This window comes from Carettochelys insculpta, chromosome 9, assembly GCF_033958435.1.
Source record: "Carettochelys insculpta isolate YL-2023 chromosome 9, ASM3395843v1, whole genome shotgun sequence".
NCBI lineage: Eukaryota > Metazoa > Chordata > Testudines > Carettochelyidae > Carettochelys > Carettochelys insculpta.
The window spans coordinates 60,332,965-60,350,844 of NC_134145.1; the positions used below are offsets into that span (position 1 = coordinate 60,332,965).

The 17,880-nt window shown below is 52.8% G+C and overlaps 1 protein-coding gene across 1 annotated transcript in view; it reads right to left on the reverse strand.

The window, feature by feature from the left end:
* Window positions 1–17,880, reverse strand: part of ASTN1 (astrotactin 1) — a 150,023-nt gene that overhangs the window by 17,935 nt on the left and 114,208 nt on the right. Inside the window, exons 14-16 of the mRNA XM_075002662.1 lie at window positions 17,552–17,679; window positions 10,580–10,684; window positions 10,182–10,370 (exon numbers count right to left, since the gene is read on the reverse strand). Coding sequence (XP_074858763.1) covers window positions 10,182–10,370; window positions 10,580–10,684; window positions 17,552–17,679 — 422 coding nt within the window. The remainder of the gene's footprint in view (window positions 1–10,181; window positions 10,371–10,579; window positions 10,685–17,551; window positions 17,680–17,880) is intronic.

Genomic DNA, 17,880 nt, shown 5'->3' on the forward strand with positions numbered 1-17,880 from the left:
CATCTTCCCCAAAGGACGGAACATCCTAATTAATATCCAAGGTTCTGGAGTCCTTGCTACATTCTCTTTGCCCTCAGCAGTAGCTCCTCCCTTTCCACAGTGACCTTCCCCTAATATGACGATCGCAGTAGGGTGCCCAGAACACAGCACGCCGTGGTCCTACTTCACTTAGGACTGTCTTGATTTTGACCAGGCCACCCCATAAACGTGCTGGCAGGACATCAGAAGAACCCCTGAACCTCTCTAAGGAATCTCTTGTGTTACAGCACAGAATCATAGAACACTAGAACTGGAAGGGACCTTGAGAGGTCATCTCGTCCAGTCCCCCGTTCTCACAGAAGGACCAAGTACCATAAATCATCAGAGTTAGATATTCACCCAACTTGTTCCTAAATACCTCCACAGATGGAGACGCTACAACCACCTGAGGCAATTTATTCCAGTAATTAGCCACCCTCACAGTTAGAAAACTCTTCCTAACGTCCAATCTAAACCTTCCTTACTGCAATTAAAGGCCATTGCTCTTTGCCCTGTTTTCAGAGGCTAAGGAGATTTTTTTTTGTCCTTTTAACACCCTTTTAGGTCTTCAAAGCTAATATCATCGCACTGCCTGGTGAGGTTGCTGGCTTGCAAGATGGAGGTATTTTGTAAGCCAGTTTCCCTGATGCAATGGTAACAGAATCACAACAGGAGAGCAGGACAAATCGGCCATTGAGAATCGTGTTGTTTTCATTTAGAACAACGCAGAAGTTCCGTGCCCATGCTCTGAGGTCCCAGACGATAATTTGCAAACACCAGCTACACAGGTTGTGAAGATTGCACCAAGCAACAAACTCAGATCAACTCATGCATGGCCAACTAAGCAAGTGGCAACTAGACCACAATCAACTAAGGCTATGTCTACACTACAGCTTAAATTCAAGGCACTTAGTTCGATTTTAAATTCTGACTGTTCACACATCAAGTACCATTATTTCGAATTTAGAGGGGGTACAACGGCTGATATTCTTACTCCAACAACTCGAGTGGGAATAACAGGACGTTCAAATGTAAGCATTTGGATTAATGGTATTGTGGAAACAGCTTCCATTTTAACCAGTTTTATTGGCCTCCAGAGCAGTTCCATGCGTATCCCGCAATGCCCCACAATTGTCTGTTCTGGCTGGTTGCATCTCTCGGGGGCTGGCTGCCGACAAGGGCAAGTCCTTCTCCCATGGCAAAGATTTCACGGGCTGGTTGTTGCTGGAGGGGAGGGAGCAAAAAAACCCCAGAATGCTACAGGGCTGAGGGAAGGGTGGGATAGGTTCCCACAACGGACTGCTGCAACAGGCAATCTTTGGCAATTTAGTGGCAGCACTAACTCGAATTTGAAGGGAATTTGTGGGGAGATAAGGATACTCAAATTCAAATTTATAAAAACCCAGTGTTACACATTTGAATTTCATAAATTCAAATTTATCTCGTGGTGTAAACCTAGCCTAAGTAAGTGCGAACTCAAGACGTTGTAAGAGTCATTTCCTTCCACTTGCCAGATATGTTTTAAAGGTACTTCCCACCATCAAAATCCACATCCAACTATCTAACAGACTTAGAACATAGAGTGGAGTCAGAGATATAGACTGTTTGAGGAGAAACCACCTCAAGTCTGCAGTGCCTAGAAGCTGTTCACCTCCAATAGCTGCTTCACAGCCTGTGTGAAAGGAGTGGTGGTCCCCATCTTCACAAGCTGAGACGGGGCCATGTAACTGAGGGACGGCATTACCCGGGGACTGTTGTGTCACGGTGGAACAGTGGAGCTTGAGAGTGAATTGCCTGAGTGCAGGGGAAGGGACTTTCGCGATGACGGCCCCACAAAAGAGAGAACGACCGGGATGGCGGGGTGGCCGTGAGCCGAGTTGCCTTCAGAGCAAAACGCAAGGCCCAGCACGCTGACACGGCCCTCCCTAACACCAGCAAACACAAGACAAAGGCCAGCCCCTACCCACGGGGACACACGCATCTGGCTTCATGCATTACAGCTCGTAAGTCTGGGCGATGCTCGGCTACCATGGGACAAGGGCCACATATGATCACAGAGAGAACCCACTTCTCGAGTGGGCCCATCATGGAAACCACCACCACCACGCCGGGCACTCGCCACCCCTGCCTTGTCAGCAGGCCAGCAGGGGACTGGCCAACGGCAAAGCTCTCACAGTCAAAGAGCTCCGTCCCTGCTGGAGGTGAAGTACAAAGCCGGGGGGGCAGCGTAAGGTCGCTCACAATGCTGCTGCCTCAGCTGTCCCAGCACTGAGGAAAGGACTTCTGCCGCCTTGGGCTGTTGGCCTGGCTCCAGCCAGCAGCAAGGGCCCAAGCCTGCAGTAACAATGGGAGACCAGAGAGCTCATCACCTCACAGGATGGAGCATTAAGGCCAGAATTTTCCAAAGAACTCAGCTCCCTTTAGGCCTCTAACTAAGTGGTTAGATCTTCAACAGAGCTCATCCTGTTGGGTGCTGGGGGCTTCTGAAAACCCAGCTGCCCAGGGCACAGCGGGAGCCAATGACTGCTGGGCACCTGGGCAAGCTCACTCTTTATTACGGCCCAAGTGAGAGCCAAGCTCATGAAAACCTGGTTGTGCGCGCTGCCGCCAGGCCCTGAATTCACACTGGGAGAAGAGGGAAAAAAAAAAACAATGGGGAAAAACGGAAGACAGGCTTGCCAGCCAGTCCAAGTTGGGAGGGCTGCTGTGAGTTAGTGGACATCTTATTCCATAGTCCCAGCACCGGAGCCCCTCCTCTCGGGGCTGGGGGATCTGACGGGTGCGGGGGTTGGTCAACCTCAGGAGGAAACAAGTCTTGCACTGGTCAGCAAACACGTTTTTAGAAGCTCCCTGATTATCTGGCCCCAGGCCCACGCCTTGAGTTAAAACACCACTTCCTTCCCATAAGTTTAGGGAGCTGGGGGTCCAAAGAAGAGGGACATGGGGAGAGGGCAGGTGATTTACTGAAACCGATTATGAAAGGTGCTTCCTTCTGCCAGCAATGGGGAGAGTCTCTCAGACTGAAGGAGGAGCACAGAGAGGCAATGTGAATGGTGGCTAGAGCGTCCCAGTCTGGAGAAGCCTGGATCCTTCCCCCTCCTTCCACTCAGTCCAGGAAAGTCTTAGGCCTCTGTCATGAATGAATGAATGAATGCCTGCAAATGGTTAAACCCAGAGAGAGTGAGATCTCTGTTGACAAGCTGCCAGGTGAGCCAATGGGGAAAGAGAGGGATTGTTTTGAACTGAAACAGTTGCCTGCTGAGGAGGTCTTTTGTTTTCGGGCCAGAGCAGAGAAAGAAACCAAGATGCTTAATCCTAAGAAGGCTGAATGAATCCAGTAAATATCCTGGCCACATCATAATCTGGGCATACAGATATGTAAGTAGAAAGGCAATGTTTAGTTGGACGCGATCACGTTATTTTTATCTTGGATTTGGTGCGGGACTTCTTCGGCTGGTTGACGTATTTTCCCCTGTACTCTGTAACTTCTACACTGAATCTCAGGGAAATCTCTGTGCTCAAACCTTGTTCTGCAGTGCTTTGTAACTAGCAACCAAGCATGTTTTGTCACGTTCTTGGTTTATTTTCATCTTTTGTTTTGTTAATAAATTACTTTTCTTTAAGGTCATGATTTGATTCCTGTGATCTAGGGAAGGGCGTGCGCATATCCATGCCTAAGACTGAAAGGTCAGCCATTCAACTGCAGCCTAATTTCTTCCTCTGTTTTCCAGCTCTCTCCTAAGGGAGGGTTAAGAGATTGAGTTACCTCACAAGGAGGCATCCCAGGTGTATTTTTCTGGGTTCTAACAAGGACTTTTCTCACTTGCGTGGTGGCAGCTGTCTCCCAGGGTCAGCGAATCTGGGACCTTGGGAAGTTTACAAGCAGAAGCCTATACAGACAAGGTAGTTTAAGGCCTCTTGCGAAGCCCCCACCTTCTGCACTCTGAGTGTCAGAGTAGGAAACAGCCTTGACAGCCTCTCTTCCACCTGCGTTCATCTCGGCCAGCAGCAAAGGCCTGTGCAAGCTCCTATGACTCAGAAAATAAACCCTTTCCACAGAAAACCACATTTCTACTCAAAAATCCCTAGGTGGAACTGAGCCCGAACTGTGCCACAGAGGTCCTCCCTGGCACCTCGGTTCCTCTGATTCTGGGACATCCGAGAAAACAGCCATGAACTGGAGAACCCAAGACGCCATCAGGAGATGCGGGGCACAGGAACTGCCAGGTGAGGAGGCAGCCAGGGAGGAGGGTGGGAAATGGGAATGGTGATAAGGCTCTGACTTCACACACAAAGCGCTGAAGCTGCTGTGTGCCACCCCAGTTCCAACAGCGGCAGCAGCCTCCGCCGCCAGCAGGAACAGTTGGTATTAAATTTAGAACAGAAGCCAATTAAAAGGTAGCAAGAGACCAGAAGACAACATATGCTCTGGATTGCAAGAATCTAAGTGTTTAAAAAACCTCGACCTCCGGGTACCACAGGGGAAGTTTCAGTATTGTTCTGTGAGGCACACAAATGATTTCAAAATGTGTTCCTCCCTCCATTAGTGACTAGCTGTCATAAGCCAGGTGATCAGTAAATTGGAGAGGGCGGGTGGGGGGCATAGGATGACCCAAGGAAGCCTTCACCTCTGGTGGGGGCTTTGACAGGCTCCCAAAGGACTACTTCATTGCATGTGGATTATGCCTTCTCATCCCTTGCAAACGGAAGCAGGTCGCTTGCAGCCCAGTGGAATAACTCCACCCTCTCTTTCTCCAACTAGGCCAAAACTATTCTGTGGCAGGCCTCACAAAGGAACGCGGGCAGGTCTCTTACAACTTAGCAAAGTATACTGCAGAGTTCCAGAGGCATTTAGGCTGAGGCCAGCGGGGAGCAGACCCGCCGGCAGTTCGTGGAATCACGCTCAGTTACGCTAGCCCCTGGGGCTCAGCATGAAATCCTGCGTCACGTGCAAATCAGGATGCAGGAGTTCCTGTACGACAACCACTCCAGGTGGTGATTCTGAGGGTATCTGTAGATCGGCAACAGCAGTTGGCAAAGGATGTTTGTTGTGAAGGGTGTTGTTTCTGCTGTGGCTGGAGAGCACATGAAAATAGCTCTAGTTACAGCAGAACCCTCATTTTACAAAGTAACTGGGGATCAAGGAGTTCATAGAACTGAAAAGACTAACACCGAGCATCTCTAAAGGACAGGAGATACAGTGCCTCAGCTGCAATGCAAGCACTGTATCGCTTTCCTCACACCACTGCAAAGCAACTGCCAGTGCACCGCACTGTGAAGAGATGGAGAACTGGTCGTCACTGGCATTGCTTTTCATCATGCGATTGGTTATTTCCCTGCCAAGAAAAATTGGTCAGTGTAACCGGCTGTTTGCAAGACTAGTGTTCATGAAATCAAACTTCGTCAGCTGACTCGTTCCTAGGGAGGAGCAAATCTGCAGTATTGCATCCAGTTCTGGGCCCTCCAGTACAGAAAAGATGTGGATACATTGGACAGGGTCCAGCAGAGGGCAACGAAAATGGCTAGGGAGCTGGAGCTTGTGACCTGCAAGGAGAAGCTGAGGGATTCGGGCTTATTTAGTTTGCAGAAGAGAAGAGTGAGGGGTCATTTGATAGTAGCCTTCAACTTCCGGAAGCGGGGCTCTAAAGAGGATGGAGAGAGGCTGTTCTCAGTGGCGACAGATGGCAGAACAAGGAGTAATGGTCTCAAGTTACAGAGTGGGGAGGTCTAGGCTGGCTATTCGGAAAACCTTTCACCAGGAGGGTGGTGAAGCATTGGAGTGTGTTACCGAAAGAGATGGTGGAATCTCCATCCCGAGAGGTTTTTAAGTCCCGACTTGACATAGTCCTGGCTGGGATGACTTAGTTGGGGTTGATCCTGCTTTGGGCAGGGGCCTGGATCAGATGACCTCCTGAGGTCCCTTCCAGCCCTAGGAGTCTATGATTATGTATGTAATTTCTCTCTCAAACACACAAGGGTACTCCTTTCTGGTACTGCCGGTCTGCGCAGGAGGTATCATGAGAGAAGGAAGAGGAGGCAGGAGGAGTTACTCAGGACCAGGCTGTTCAAAGTCAGCATTTGTTCCAGGCACAGCGCCAAGGGCTCAGTCTGAAGAACAATCTTCAGCACAGACTCCATGTTCATGCCAGATGCGACTTCCCTGAATCTTTAGCCCACAGTGGCCGTGTCTACAGTATCCAAAAACTTCGAAATTGCCATGCAAATGGCCATGTCGAAGTTTACTAATGAAGCGCTGAAATACATATTCAGCGCCTCATTAGCACGTGGGTGGCTGCGGCGCTTCGAAATTGACGCGGCTCGTCCCGACAGGGCTCCTTTTCAAAAGGACCCCGCCTACTTCGAAGTCCCCTTATTCCTATGAACAGATGGGCTAGTGTAGACGTAGCCAGTGTGATGCATGCAATTGACAATCATTACAAGGGGGCTGAGAACAGAACCAGTTCCTCAGTTATTAAGTAAGTTTGTCCCCATCGTCTGCACCCAGAGAACTTACTGTTTAAACACATTGCCAAGAAATAGCACAGTGCCAACCTCACTCAGAAACCCCTGCTAAGAAAACAAGCCTTTTAAACCAAAAAGAAGAAAGACCACTTCCTAGCTTCCCCATCGTGCTGGAAATGGACCACTTTGGGATAGCTTTGCAGGCTCTGGGGGAAAGCAGCAGTCACAGAGAATGGTTTGTCTCTCACAATTGTTCAATTGATATCCGCTCTGGATATTCACCAACTAAAACCTCAGCGGAGAAAGTGGAACAAGAGGAAAACTGAAGGAAGACAGCGTAGGAGAAGAATGGAGAAAACACTACGATCTGCAGAATGAAAGAAACCATGGTGTGAAACCTGAAGCAGCCCAGATTGGGGCGGGGGGGAGCAAGAAATAGAGGGGAAAAAAGTCACTGTGCTTATGTAGCCCGCATATCTGCTGGTTGTGATTCACTGCCCTGTAGTGGTACCTAGACAACTTGCAGAGAAGGAGGATGAGTCTCCTCTACAGGTTTAGCTGACAGGCTGCTGGCTTTTAGCTCTAACTAAAGAGGCTCATGCACTAAACTCTCAAGGTCCTAGGTTCAGGTCTACCTGTTGGAAACTACACTCAGAGGCTACACCTGCACACAAGAGCTTCGTAGGCAAAATTGGAGTTACGTCAACAAAACACGCGGCACGTCTGCACACAAAATGCGTTTTGTCGACACAACCTGTTGACAAAAGCCATGTAGAAGCTCTGGGAGGGCCCTTCTGTTGACACAGAGGATTGAAAGATTGATCTGATTTTATGCGTAAATGCGATCTGTCAACTGAAGTTTTGTCCAACCATCTCTTCCGACAGTCATTTCTAAAGACAGATGCTTCTCGTGCAGACGTAGCCAGAGAGATCCTGCCATGGAAGAACAATAGACCTAAAGAGGGTGGCTTTGGGCAAACCCCTGCGTCACAGACTGTACGAAGCTAAGTGACCCATCTGGAGTCAGAAAAAGGTGAATTTCCCAAATCAGACCCAAGCATAGAAGCCAAGTCTCCATCAGGCCAAGACGAAGCAAGTCCCATTAGTTATTTTAGTGCCCAAACGTTTCCATCTCCAAACTGAGAGATGGGAATAATCTGTTGGATTGTCTAGTTCGTTTCATACAAGTGCACTGGTGTCCCAGCAGTACAGGTCAGTCAGATTCCCGCTGGCTGTAAATGGCACTCCCACAACCAGTAACATGCACCTGAACGGGACACAAGAATGGCCAGCTGGGTTAGATCAGACCATGGAGTTGCGCCCCTACCCAACTTAGCTAATGACCACTGCTGGATTGATCCTCCATGCACTGAACTATTTCTTTTGTGAGCCCTGTTATTATAGCCCGGGGGTTCACATCATCCTCTAGCAAGGAGCTCCACAGGCTGACTGTGCCCTGCCTGACGACATACTTTCTTGTATTTGTTTTAAACCTGCTGCCCATTAATTCACTGGGTGAGACCTCGTTCGTATGTTGAGTAGGTAACACTTTCTTATTCACTTTCGCCACACCAGTGAAGACTTTCTGGACCATATGGATTCTATCCTTCCTGAGTTGTCTCTTTTCCACACTGAAAAGTCCCAGTCTTTCCATGCTCTGCTCACACAGAAGCTCCTCCTCAGCCCTAATTATTTTAGTTGCCCTTCTCTGTACCTTTTCCAGATCCACTATAACATTTTTCAAGAAGGTGCATCCAGACCTGCGAAGAGCATTCAAGACTGGGGAGTTCCATGGATTTATAGAGAAGTATTATAATATTTTCGGTCTTATCATCCATCTGTTTTCTAATGGCTTATGCCATTCTGTTAGCTTTTTAAGACCACCACTGCACGTTGAGCAGATGTTTCAGAGAGCTATCCACGACTCTGAGATCTGTGCTTGAATGGTAGCAGCTAAGCGAGAACACATCATTTTGTGTGCTGTGTTGGAAGTATGGAGCTCATAGACTCCTAGAATCTTAGGCCTGAAAGGGATCTCAGGAGGTCATCAAGTCCAGCCCCCTGCCTAAAGCATAGTAGTCATCAGCAAAGTAAAAACAGATAACTGCAAGAACAATTTTCAGAGAAGCATATGTTGCAGAACGACTGATTGTGATGCTGAGTAACTGATTAAGGCCTGATAGGGCAAACTACATACACTTGCATAGAGGAAAAACCTTACAAAGGTTGGGGGTGTCTTCAGTCTTTGGGTTCCATCCTGATACAACATGGCGCATCAGTCCAGATGCACAGGACTCAGCTCAACCACCACCCTGCCCCATGCCTGATTTATCTGGCCAATAAGTCAGTGCGGGCAACAGACTGGTAATTACAACATCAGCAGGACCTGTGTGTGGTGTGTGAAAAGCATATGCTACTTGTTATTTTGCTAATGAATGCGGCATGTTGCCTTTTCCCCCGAAAAAGATCTCGCGTGCTTCTTTTAAGCACACCAGGAGGCCGTTAATGAGACCAAAGGAAAAACTGACATGGAGGTGGCACAAAATCTTGCCTCCACATGCTACTTACCCCCGCACACAGGCATGTGGAGTAACCCTTTCCACCTCCATGGTTTGTGCCTGGAATTTCCCATTTGCAAGGATTCACATGTCGTTTCATGGCTTGTAAGCACCTGCCTTGCAAAACTGAACCCAGAGTCTCTGTCTCCGCATCAAGCTCCTCTAACCAAGCTGACTAGCTTCACCAGGCGAAACTCGCCCGCTACAGGTTTCCCTCAATAGGCTGCTTGCAGCCTAATCAGAGACCGGAAAGCTGAGCATGTAGGGGAGAAGAAAAACACTAGAGAGGAGGAAATGCCAGCCTCAAGATCCAGGTAAAAGAGCCAAAGAGCCAAAGCCATGTAAGCGCTAAGAGCAGGATCTGGCAGAGAGGCTGGCTGGCTTGAGTGCATTAGCTTTTTGCCTCTCTGGGGACTGGGCTTTTTATCATCCCTTCTGATCTGACCCAAACTTTAGTGAAGCCAGCAGGAGGCCTTCCATTAGCTTCAGCGGGTGTCCGATCAAGGGCTAAAGAATTCAATGAATGGGCTGTTTTCCCAGATCCCAACACCAGTACATGACTGGCTGCAGGAAGTCTCCATGGAGGGAAGGGGGGTGTAACTGGGTCCATCCTCTTGTGGGTGCCCAATGGTCAAGGGGTGCCACATAAGGTCTTTGCCTAGTCACCTGGCAAGGTTCTGGGGCTAGGATCTGACTAGCTCTGTCCATGGTGCTGTCATTTCCACCGGACCTAGGCCTCACCCAGGTCTAAGTTCAGCTCTCACTCACAGATCCCTGTAGTGCTGCTGGCCTCCCAATCACTATATACAGACCTGCCTGGGTCAAGCCTCTTTTATACTGGCCTATGGGGTCCTGATTGGCTGCCACCAAGACAGCCACTCTCTCCTGCCCGGAGGACTTCTCTTCTCCTCCCCTCACTGGGATGGGGTATGGCAAGATTTCTGGCCTCTTCTAGGTGGGCAACGGGACTTAGTCCACTCCATCACAGGGGGATAGAAGACAGCCAGGACAAGGACAGGAATGCAGTCAGGCACGCCCTGGCCTGGAAAAGCACACCCTTACCTTGACTCCATACAGCCAGGACCTGCCGATACGCTCTCCAGAGGGGGACGTGTGTTCTTGACCACTGGCTAGGCATCCTACCTTTGCTTATGTCTTCGTACTCCAGCCAGAGCTGCCGCTGGGCCTGCTTATTGGGATACCAGATGGAACAGGATTCCTCAAATCCATAGACGGCCTCCTGGATGTAATGGTTGCCAAACTGGTCGAGCAGGGCCACAAAGTCTCCTCTGGAGGTGGCGCCGTCCAGCGAGTGGAGGGCGTTGCTGAAGGCTACAGAGGAATGGATGCAGCAATCAACGAGGAATGAGGCTGAGAGAAAGTGGATTCAGAGCACCCACCAACCACGCCTCGGCAGGGATGGCCCCCCCCAGTAACAACTGTGGCAATCCAGCCCTTGTTGAGTAGGATCAAACCCACCTCAACCCAAATAACCCCAAGGTCATTCTCCCGCTCCCGGCAGGCAGCCCCGCGGAACTTACACTGGGAGATGGTCAGCTGGTTGAGCCGGACGTGGTACATGACGGAACGCACCTTCCAGTGCTGCAGCAGCGGGTATCCCGACACCTCGCTGAAATTCACCATGCCTGCAGGAGACGGGAGACAGGCCCCCCCCCTTAGCGCTGGGGAGTGGCGAGCTGTTCGCTGTCCCCTGGGTGGGCTACCCCAGGGCAGGAGTGGGGCATGGGGGGGCCTCACGGAGGATGGGTGAGACCATGCCCAGCGCACACACAGAGGAAATGAGGATGATGTTTGGGAGGAAGGCTGGGATGCCCAGAAGTGGGCCTAGCTCCTCTTTCTGCTGAGGTCCCATCGCTGTCCGTGTGAGCACAGAGTCCACTGTGCCCATTCCGCAGCAGGGGAAGCTGAGCCACAGGGTGGGAAGGGAACTTGCTTAAGGCCACCCACAAAGCAGAAGCAGACCCAGGACTAGACGCCGCATCGCACTACCGCGCTCTGTGCTCTAGGCCATATGGCTTTTCTTAGCACAGGGGTGGGCAAAATACAGCCTGGGTGCGTATCCAGCCTGTCAAGGCACCAGATCTGGCCGGTGGGCACCTGTCAGCCTCCCTCCCGACCCCACCCACACGCTGCACTCAGGGCAACTCTCTTGATGCCGCCAGTCTGGACGGAGGAGGGGAGAGGCTTTGTGTGCTGCCCCGCCCCCCAGCAAAATTCTGCAGCTCCCATTGGCCAGTTTGGTGAAGCACCCCTCCCCCTCAGGGTCTGCAACGTGCAGGACCAGCCAGACATGGCCCCTGAACCCAGTATAGGGGGGTGGAAGGCAGGGACCCTGGCTGGAGAACCAGCTGGACTGCTGGCCAGGAGCCACCCAAGTAAGTGTCTCCCAGCCGGAGCCTGTCCCTGGCACCCCTGCTCCTCTGTACCCCTAATCTTCTGCATCCCCGCTCCTGCGCCCATCGCCCCTCCCAGACCTTGCACCCCAATCCCCTGCCCTCAGCCACGACCAGGGGTGGTGGTATCCAGAGGCAGGGGAAGGCAATGCCGTGCCCATGCCCTGCGGCCCAACGGTAGCCCGGAGCTCTGGGAGCGAGGGAGATTGCAGCTGCCCTGCCCCCTGGCCTGGTACTCACAGACCAGAGGAGGCTGAGGCCGCACCACTCGCCGGAGCCCCGAGGCCAGGAAAGGCTGCAGCCGCACTGCCCACTGGCTGCTCGCAGCTGGGGGCTCACGGCCTCATTGTGTGTGGGCAGGGGCTAGGCAGACGCCAGTGGCTATGGTGGGGGTGGAGCCTCAGACGGGGGCGGGGCCTCACACAGGGGGTGGAGCTAGAAGTACTTGCCTACCCTAGCCCCGGGGTCATGCAGCACCCACGGTCACAACCCAAATCTCTGCGCTCCGTCCTGTCCCAGGTCACAACTTCTCCCTCACCCACACTCCCTTCCCAGCCCAGACCCTTACCCCAAGCTTCCTTCTGCACCCGGCCTCCGCCCCAGATCCCACACCCCCTCCATTAATATCAGGGAAGAATGTGGCCCTAGACCACTTACCAAACTCTTGGAGTGCCCCTGCCCCGCATCCCCGCCGGCCTTAGCCCAAGCCCCACACAGACTGGCTTAGGAACACATTTCCAATGAGAGCAGCTTATGCAGTGAGGCTGCTGCTGCTGAGATCTCCGGAGCAGCTCCCATCCCTGTATTCTGAGCTGCGTGGGCACCGAGATGGCGGGGTGATCCTCCCGGACGAACATGCGCAGCGGTCTCAGGTTCCAGGACAGACAGCCCTGGGCGGACTGCCACAAAGGAACGAGGGGACTCTGCCTCTGAAGGCTTTCAGAGGAGCCAAAGCCCCCGCCCACCCCCGCTGCAAATGAGCTGATTCTCCTTGCCCAGTGCAACAAGCAAGGCAGCAGCTAGGAGTTCGGGTCCCAGGGTGGAAGACGCTCGACGATCAGTGATACTCTAGTCGGACCTAACGCCTTCAACTGAGATCAGAGCCTCGTCGATTTAGGTGCTGCAGAAAAATACAGTATCACAGGGGACGTGCCCTGCCCGAGGGGCGCTCAGGGAGAGGACGACAGACGTAGAGAAGCGGGAATAGAATCCACCTCTCCACGCCCCCTTGGCACCGTAAGAGACCCGCCCTCTTTCCCAGTCATCTCTAAGGCGTCATTCTGCTCGGCGTTTCCTATGAGGGGCACCTCCCTTCCTGGGCTTTGCAAACTTGGCCTGCGGCTGAGGCCCTATGTGGTGTCCGGCTCCCACGACCTGTGCTGCAGCAAAGGGACAGCGGGGCCCAACGAGCTGCTGCATTAAATCTTGCCCTGGGTGGCGGAATGAGCCGGGACCGCGCTGGAGAAAACAACTGGGTGGGAAGCATCTAATTATGGGACAAGGTGGAGTCGGGGTCAGAGACAAAACCCACTTGAAAGGAATTTGCTGGGCGTTGTTTCCTTGCTGTGTCCCAGGCTCGGGCTCGGCTTCTCAAGACAACAAAGAGCTTTGGTGGGTTTTCCTAGGGAGGCCGGTCCCAAAGGCATGCCCCCCGGGTGTAACTGAAGCTGCTAATTAGATGGTTTCTAACGAGCTGCCCTTCAGACGCAGCAGGCTGGGGGCTGCCCTGGGCACCGTGCAGTGCGGTAACAGTGGTGTTCCAGCCAGGAGGATCGGGCACAGATGACAAAGAAAGTCAGAGGAACCCTTCAGGCCAGCAAGCACCCAGGCAGGGGGGAGTGGAGTGAGCACTGGCTGGAGGGACATGGAACCCTTCTCCCAGCTTGCAGAGGAACTGAAGCCCAGAGGTGACTAGGGCTGCGTCTACACGTGCACGCTACTTCGAAGTAGCGGCAGTAACTTCGAAATAGCGCCCGTCACGTCTACACGTGTTGGGCGCTATTTCGAAGTTGAAATCGACGTTAGGCAGCGAGACGTCGAAGTCGCTAACCCCATGAGCGGATGGGAATAGCGCCCTACTTCGACGTTCAACATCGAAGTAGGGACGTGTAGACGATCCGCGTCCCGCAACATCGAAATAGCGGGGTCCTCCATGGCGGCCATCAGCTGGGGGGTTGAGAGATACTCTCTCTCCAGCCCTTGCGGGGCTCTGTGGTCACCGTGGGCAGCAGCCCTTAGCCCAGGGCTTCTGGCTGCTGCTGCTGCAGCTGGGGGTCCGTGCTGCATATACAGGGTCTGCAACTAGTTGTTGGCTCTGTGTATCTTGCACTGTTTAATGAAAGTGTGTGTGGGAGGGGCCCTTTAAGGGAGCGACTTGCTGTTGAGTCCGCCCCGTGACCCTGTCTGCAGCTGTGCCTGGCTCCCTTATTTCGATGTGTGCTACTTTGCCGTGTAGACGTTCCCTCGCTGTGCCTATTTCGATGTTGGGCTGAGCAACGTCGAAGTTGAACATCGACGTTGCCGGCCCTGGAGGACGTGTAGACGTTATTCATCGAAATAGCCTATTTCGATGTCGCAACATCGAAATAAGCTATTTCGAAGTTGGGTGCACGTGTAGACGTAGCCTAGGTAAGACAATGGTATTTGGGAGCCAGGGGAGAGTCAGCAGGTCTGGCTATGTACCAGAAGGGGCGTGGCCTGTTGCGCCAGCCCTCAGCCCTACGAGGACCACAGCGCTGGGCCCCCCACCTCCCCACTCCCTCCCAGCCACATGCAGCCGTGCTGTCACAGCACTTCAAAGGGGCCCAGAGCAACTGCCCTCTCACCCCCCATCAGAGGGGCTTCCGGGCTGCTCAGCGCTGCTGAAAATCAAGCCTCAAACCTCTGCTAGCTGCGTTTCTCCACCCGGAGGGCGAGCCTCACCTCGGGCAATGCCCTCCTGTCCCTCCTCTCTATCGGCAGCTGGCCCCTTCACATCCAAGCAGGGCATGGGGAGCAGGGAAAGCACCCGGCTCCCCTTCACAAGAGGGGCGAGCTTAGAGACCTCTCCAATCCACTGTGTTACGAACGGCGGCAGCGCTGTGCCAAGAAAAACCCTGCCGCAGCAAAACTCACTTCTTTCTCCACCAGCTCCAGTGCCTGATTGTTTCAGACAGTCCAGGGCCACGCCAGGGCCGGAGACAGCAGGGAATAACAGGACGGCGTGTGTCCAGGACGGATGAGCTACTTGCGCCTTACCAATCAGGATTTCTTGGGGACAACAGCGTCAAACGCTGCAGCCCGCCTTAAAAAAACGTGCTGGGGAGCGTTAGAGCCAATAGCAACATCTATAAAGACACACGCGCGTCACTGAGTCGCTGACTTTCCTGTGCTGTGAGCAGGGTGCGGGAACAGACCAAAAGGAACCATTTTCCTGCACAGTGAAGATCTCCAGCTTGGGGCGGTGGTGCCAGGCCCAGCCAGCGCTGGTGGGACAAGGACTCTGTTCAGGTGAAGAGACTTTGCTTTCAAGCCGCACGCTCTGCTACAACAGCGGCAAGGAAGGCTCACTGGTCCGTGAAACAAGTCCATTCTTGCTGCCTGTTCCACGGTCTTGTTTAACACACGCCAGGAAAATGAGCCCAAAAGCAAACAGAGCCTTCACAGAAGCTCTCACCCATTTCCCTCCATGATAAATGATGTTCTTCCTCACCAGTGCTCCACCTGGCTACCTCAGAGCTGCATCTGGGCTCGGCCTCTCAAAGGAAACACAGGCACCCAAACCTCACTTGAACAGGGCAGCTCACTTCCTTCAGGGCCCTGGAAAACACCAACCACAGTTCTTACCTCCCAGAGCTACAGTGAGATACAGAACTCCGGATTTCGACCCCACCATCTCCTTCCAACTGCCTTGGCAGGCTCCTCACAGGACCTGGGCATGTTCCTTCATAGGACGGACAACATGGTCCCTGGCGCCCCATCCAAAAATGGGGAAGAGCTAATTAATCATCCAGGACGGCGGGGGCGGGGCACAAATACACAACTACATGGGGACTTGAGGTTCTGCTGCCAGAATGTTTGGTTGGTACCTGATGGATGTCTCAAATCTATGGAAAAGACATGACAGAGTAGTGCAGCCGCCAGGGTTGACGCCTTAGCCAATGTATGTTGGGGTAACATGGTGCATGGAAGGTCAAACTGAGAGGAGGAAGCAATGCGGTGGAGGGAGCCTGGAACTGGAAAACCAGGTTTAGGTGGTGTGGCAGGGCCTTGTGTGCAGTCTGGGGTTGAAGTAGCGTGCAAGGATGGGCCAGGAGTCAGCAAGCACCCTACCAGCTGAGCAGACACCCTACCCTCTGCATGGTAGTTTCGAGACCATGATAGCTTCACATCTCATGCCATGATATGACAGCAGGCTGCAGTTCATCAGACCATCACGGCCTATGGTCACCAATCCAGGGATGCCAATTTACAGAGAAGACTGGTCACGGGTTAAGCACCAGGCGCAAGACTTTCTGCTCCAAAAAAACATGTCTCCACCCTCCCAACTAACAAAGAATTGCCCTTCTCTGTCAGGGCTTACTCTTTATAGGCTGCAGCCAGTAGTGGGTGATACAATCATGTTCGATATCGGGGACTGAGGGAAACAATGGGGGCTGACAACAGATGGCCCGGTCAGTACGTTACACTACACAAAAAGAATACCCCATCCTACCCACTACTCAGTTAGCAACCGCACTCCGTCCAGTGCTTCTGAAGTGGGAGATGCCAGCCCCAACAGGGTGCTGCCCAGGCAAACCGAGAACAAACCATCCCACGTCAACGATTCTCCCCAGGCTCTAAACAACTGGATTGTGCAAGGAGAGTAAAGTCCTATTTCCCAAGCGACAATAAACCGAGCCGGGGAAAAGGGGACATGTTTGGGCCTTCCAGGTCCTTTCACTCCCGGGCTGCCTGTGACTGAGGACTCCCATGTGCAGACTTCTGCTGAAAAGGGGTTATGCAAAACCAGCGCTTTCTGACTCAGCGCCTCTGTTCCCCGGTGTGTATTTGGAGAAATGCCGGGATCTGCTGACTTCAGTGAAAAACGTAAGGTTGTCTTGCTTTTTTACCACTGTCAGCTGCGACACGCCAGCCTCACTCTGGGAGAATGAAGTGGATTATTTTCCAGCTTGTGCCTCATCAACAGAATGGTCAACCAAGTTCCAGTTACAAAACTGTTTGTGTAACGACGCGGCCTTAATTTCACCAGGTAACCATCCCAGAGCCACCAGGGCTGAAGAGGAGGTCAGTGTTTGACTGGTGGGGCCTTGAGTACAGGGTGGCTACACAAGTCAGCATTGGAGCCCTATGAGACTTATGTTGGGGGAGGTGGGTGGGAACTTGAAGGACCAGGGTTCTTGTCCTACTTCGCCAAAGAAGCTCTAGGGTAATCTGAGGATAGCCACCGTGAGAGACAACCATGCTGGTATTTGTTCTGAGGAAAGTCACTTCACCTTTTTCTGCCATAGCTTCCCCAGCATCTATTCACCTTCTACGTTCTTTGGGGCAGCCTGCTTGCTGGAGACCCCCCCTCAGTGCTCCGTCCAGTTTTTCCAGCCATGTACAGAACGCATTTGGTTATGTGCACCAGGACGTGAACGACTAGTAGAAGCACACGGGCACTCTGCCAATCAGCTGATCAGCCCATGCATCTCCTCTGGGTGGCCACCTATGCGCTTATCTTACAGGCAACGCTGGCCTTGATCCTGACTGTGCCACCAGGTGACACTTCAGTGTGAACAATGACTACCTCCTAGCATTCATGGAGCTATCCTGCCATGCCAGGCAGCTGGATGAGGTGTTCTGTTCGTCAGTCAGTGGCCATGTGGTGATCCCCCAGAAGGTAGGGGAGGGAAGGGCACACACCCAGGGCCACCCAAGGGGGAGTAGGACCAGTCAGGGCATCTGAAGGCTCTCAGATCTGGGCTTGGTCTGACTTTCTGACTGGCCAGGCAGGCTTGGCTTGGCTGAAGCCAGGCAGAGAAAGGCTCCTTCCCACCGCTCTGCTTTCGGGGAGATAAGACCGCTCTAAGCTGAGCCCAGGCGACAAGAAGCGAGCACGTGGCTGGACTCACTCACCAGTCAGGAAGCCTGGGTCGGGTGTGGGCTCAGAGATCTGCTCCTGGCACTGGTTCTCCACTGGGACAGTGGCCACTACCAGGCCATCTGGCAGCTGCTGCTCCAAGCCCCGGGCGAAGTTATTCTGCCTGCAAATTACAGAGAGTGAGCAATTGCGGGTGTGCATCTATAATTAAAGAGGCCGGAGCGACAACCCTGGAGAACAAGATCTACCAAATACAGGCCCACGGATTAGGGCAGGGGGAGTTCCTGGCTCTCATCGAGGTTGCTCTCCCGCACCACACAGGCCACAGCGTTTCAGTGACCCCCACATCAACGTCTGGCACAGG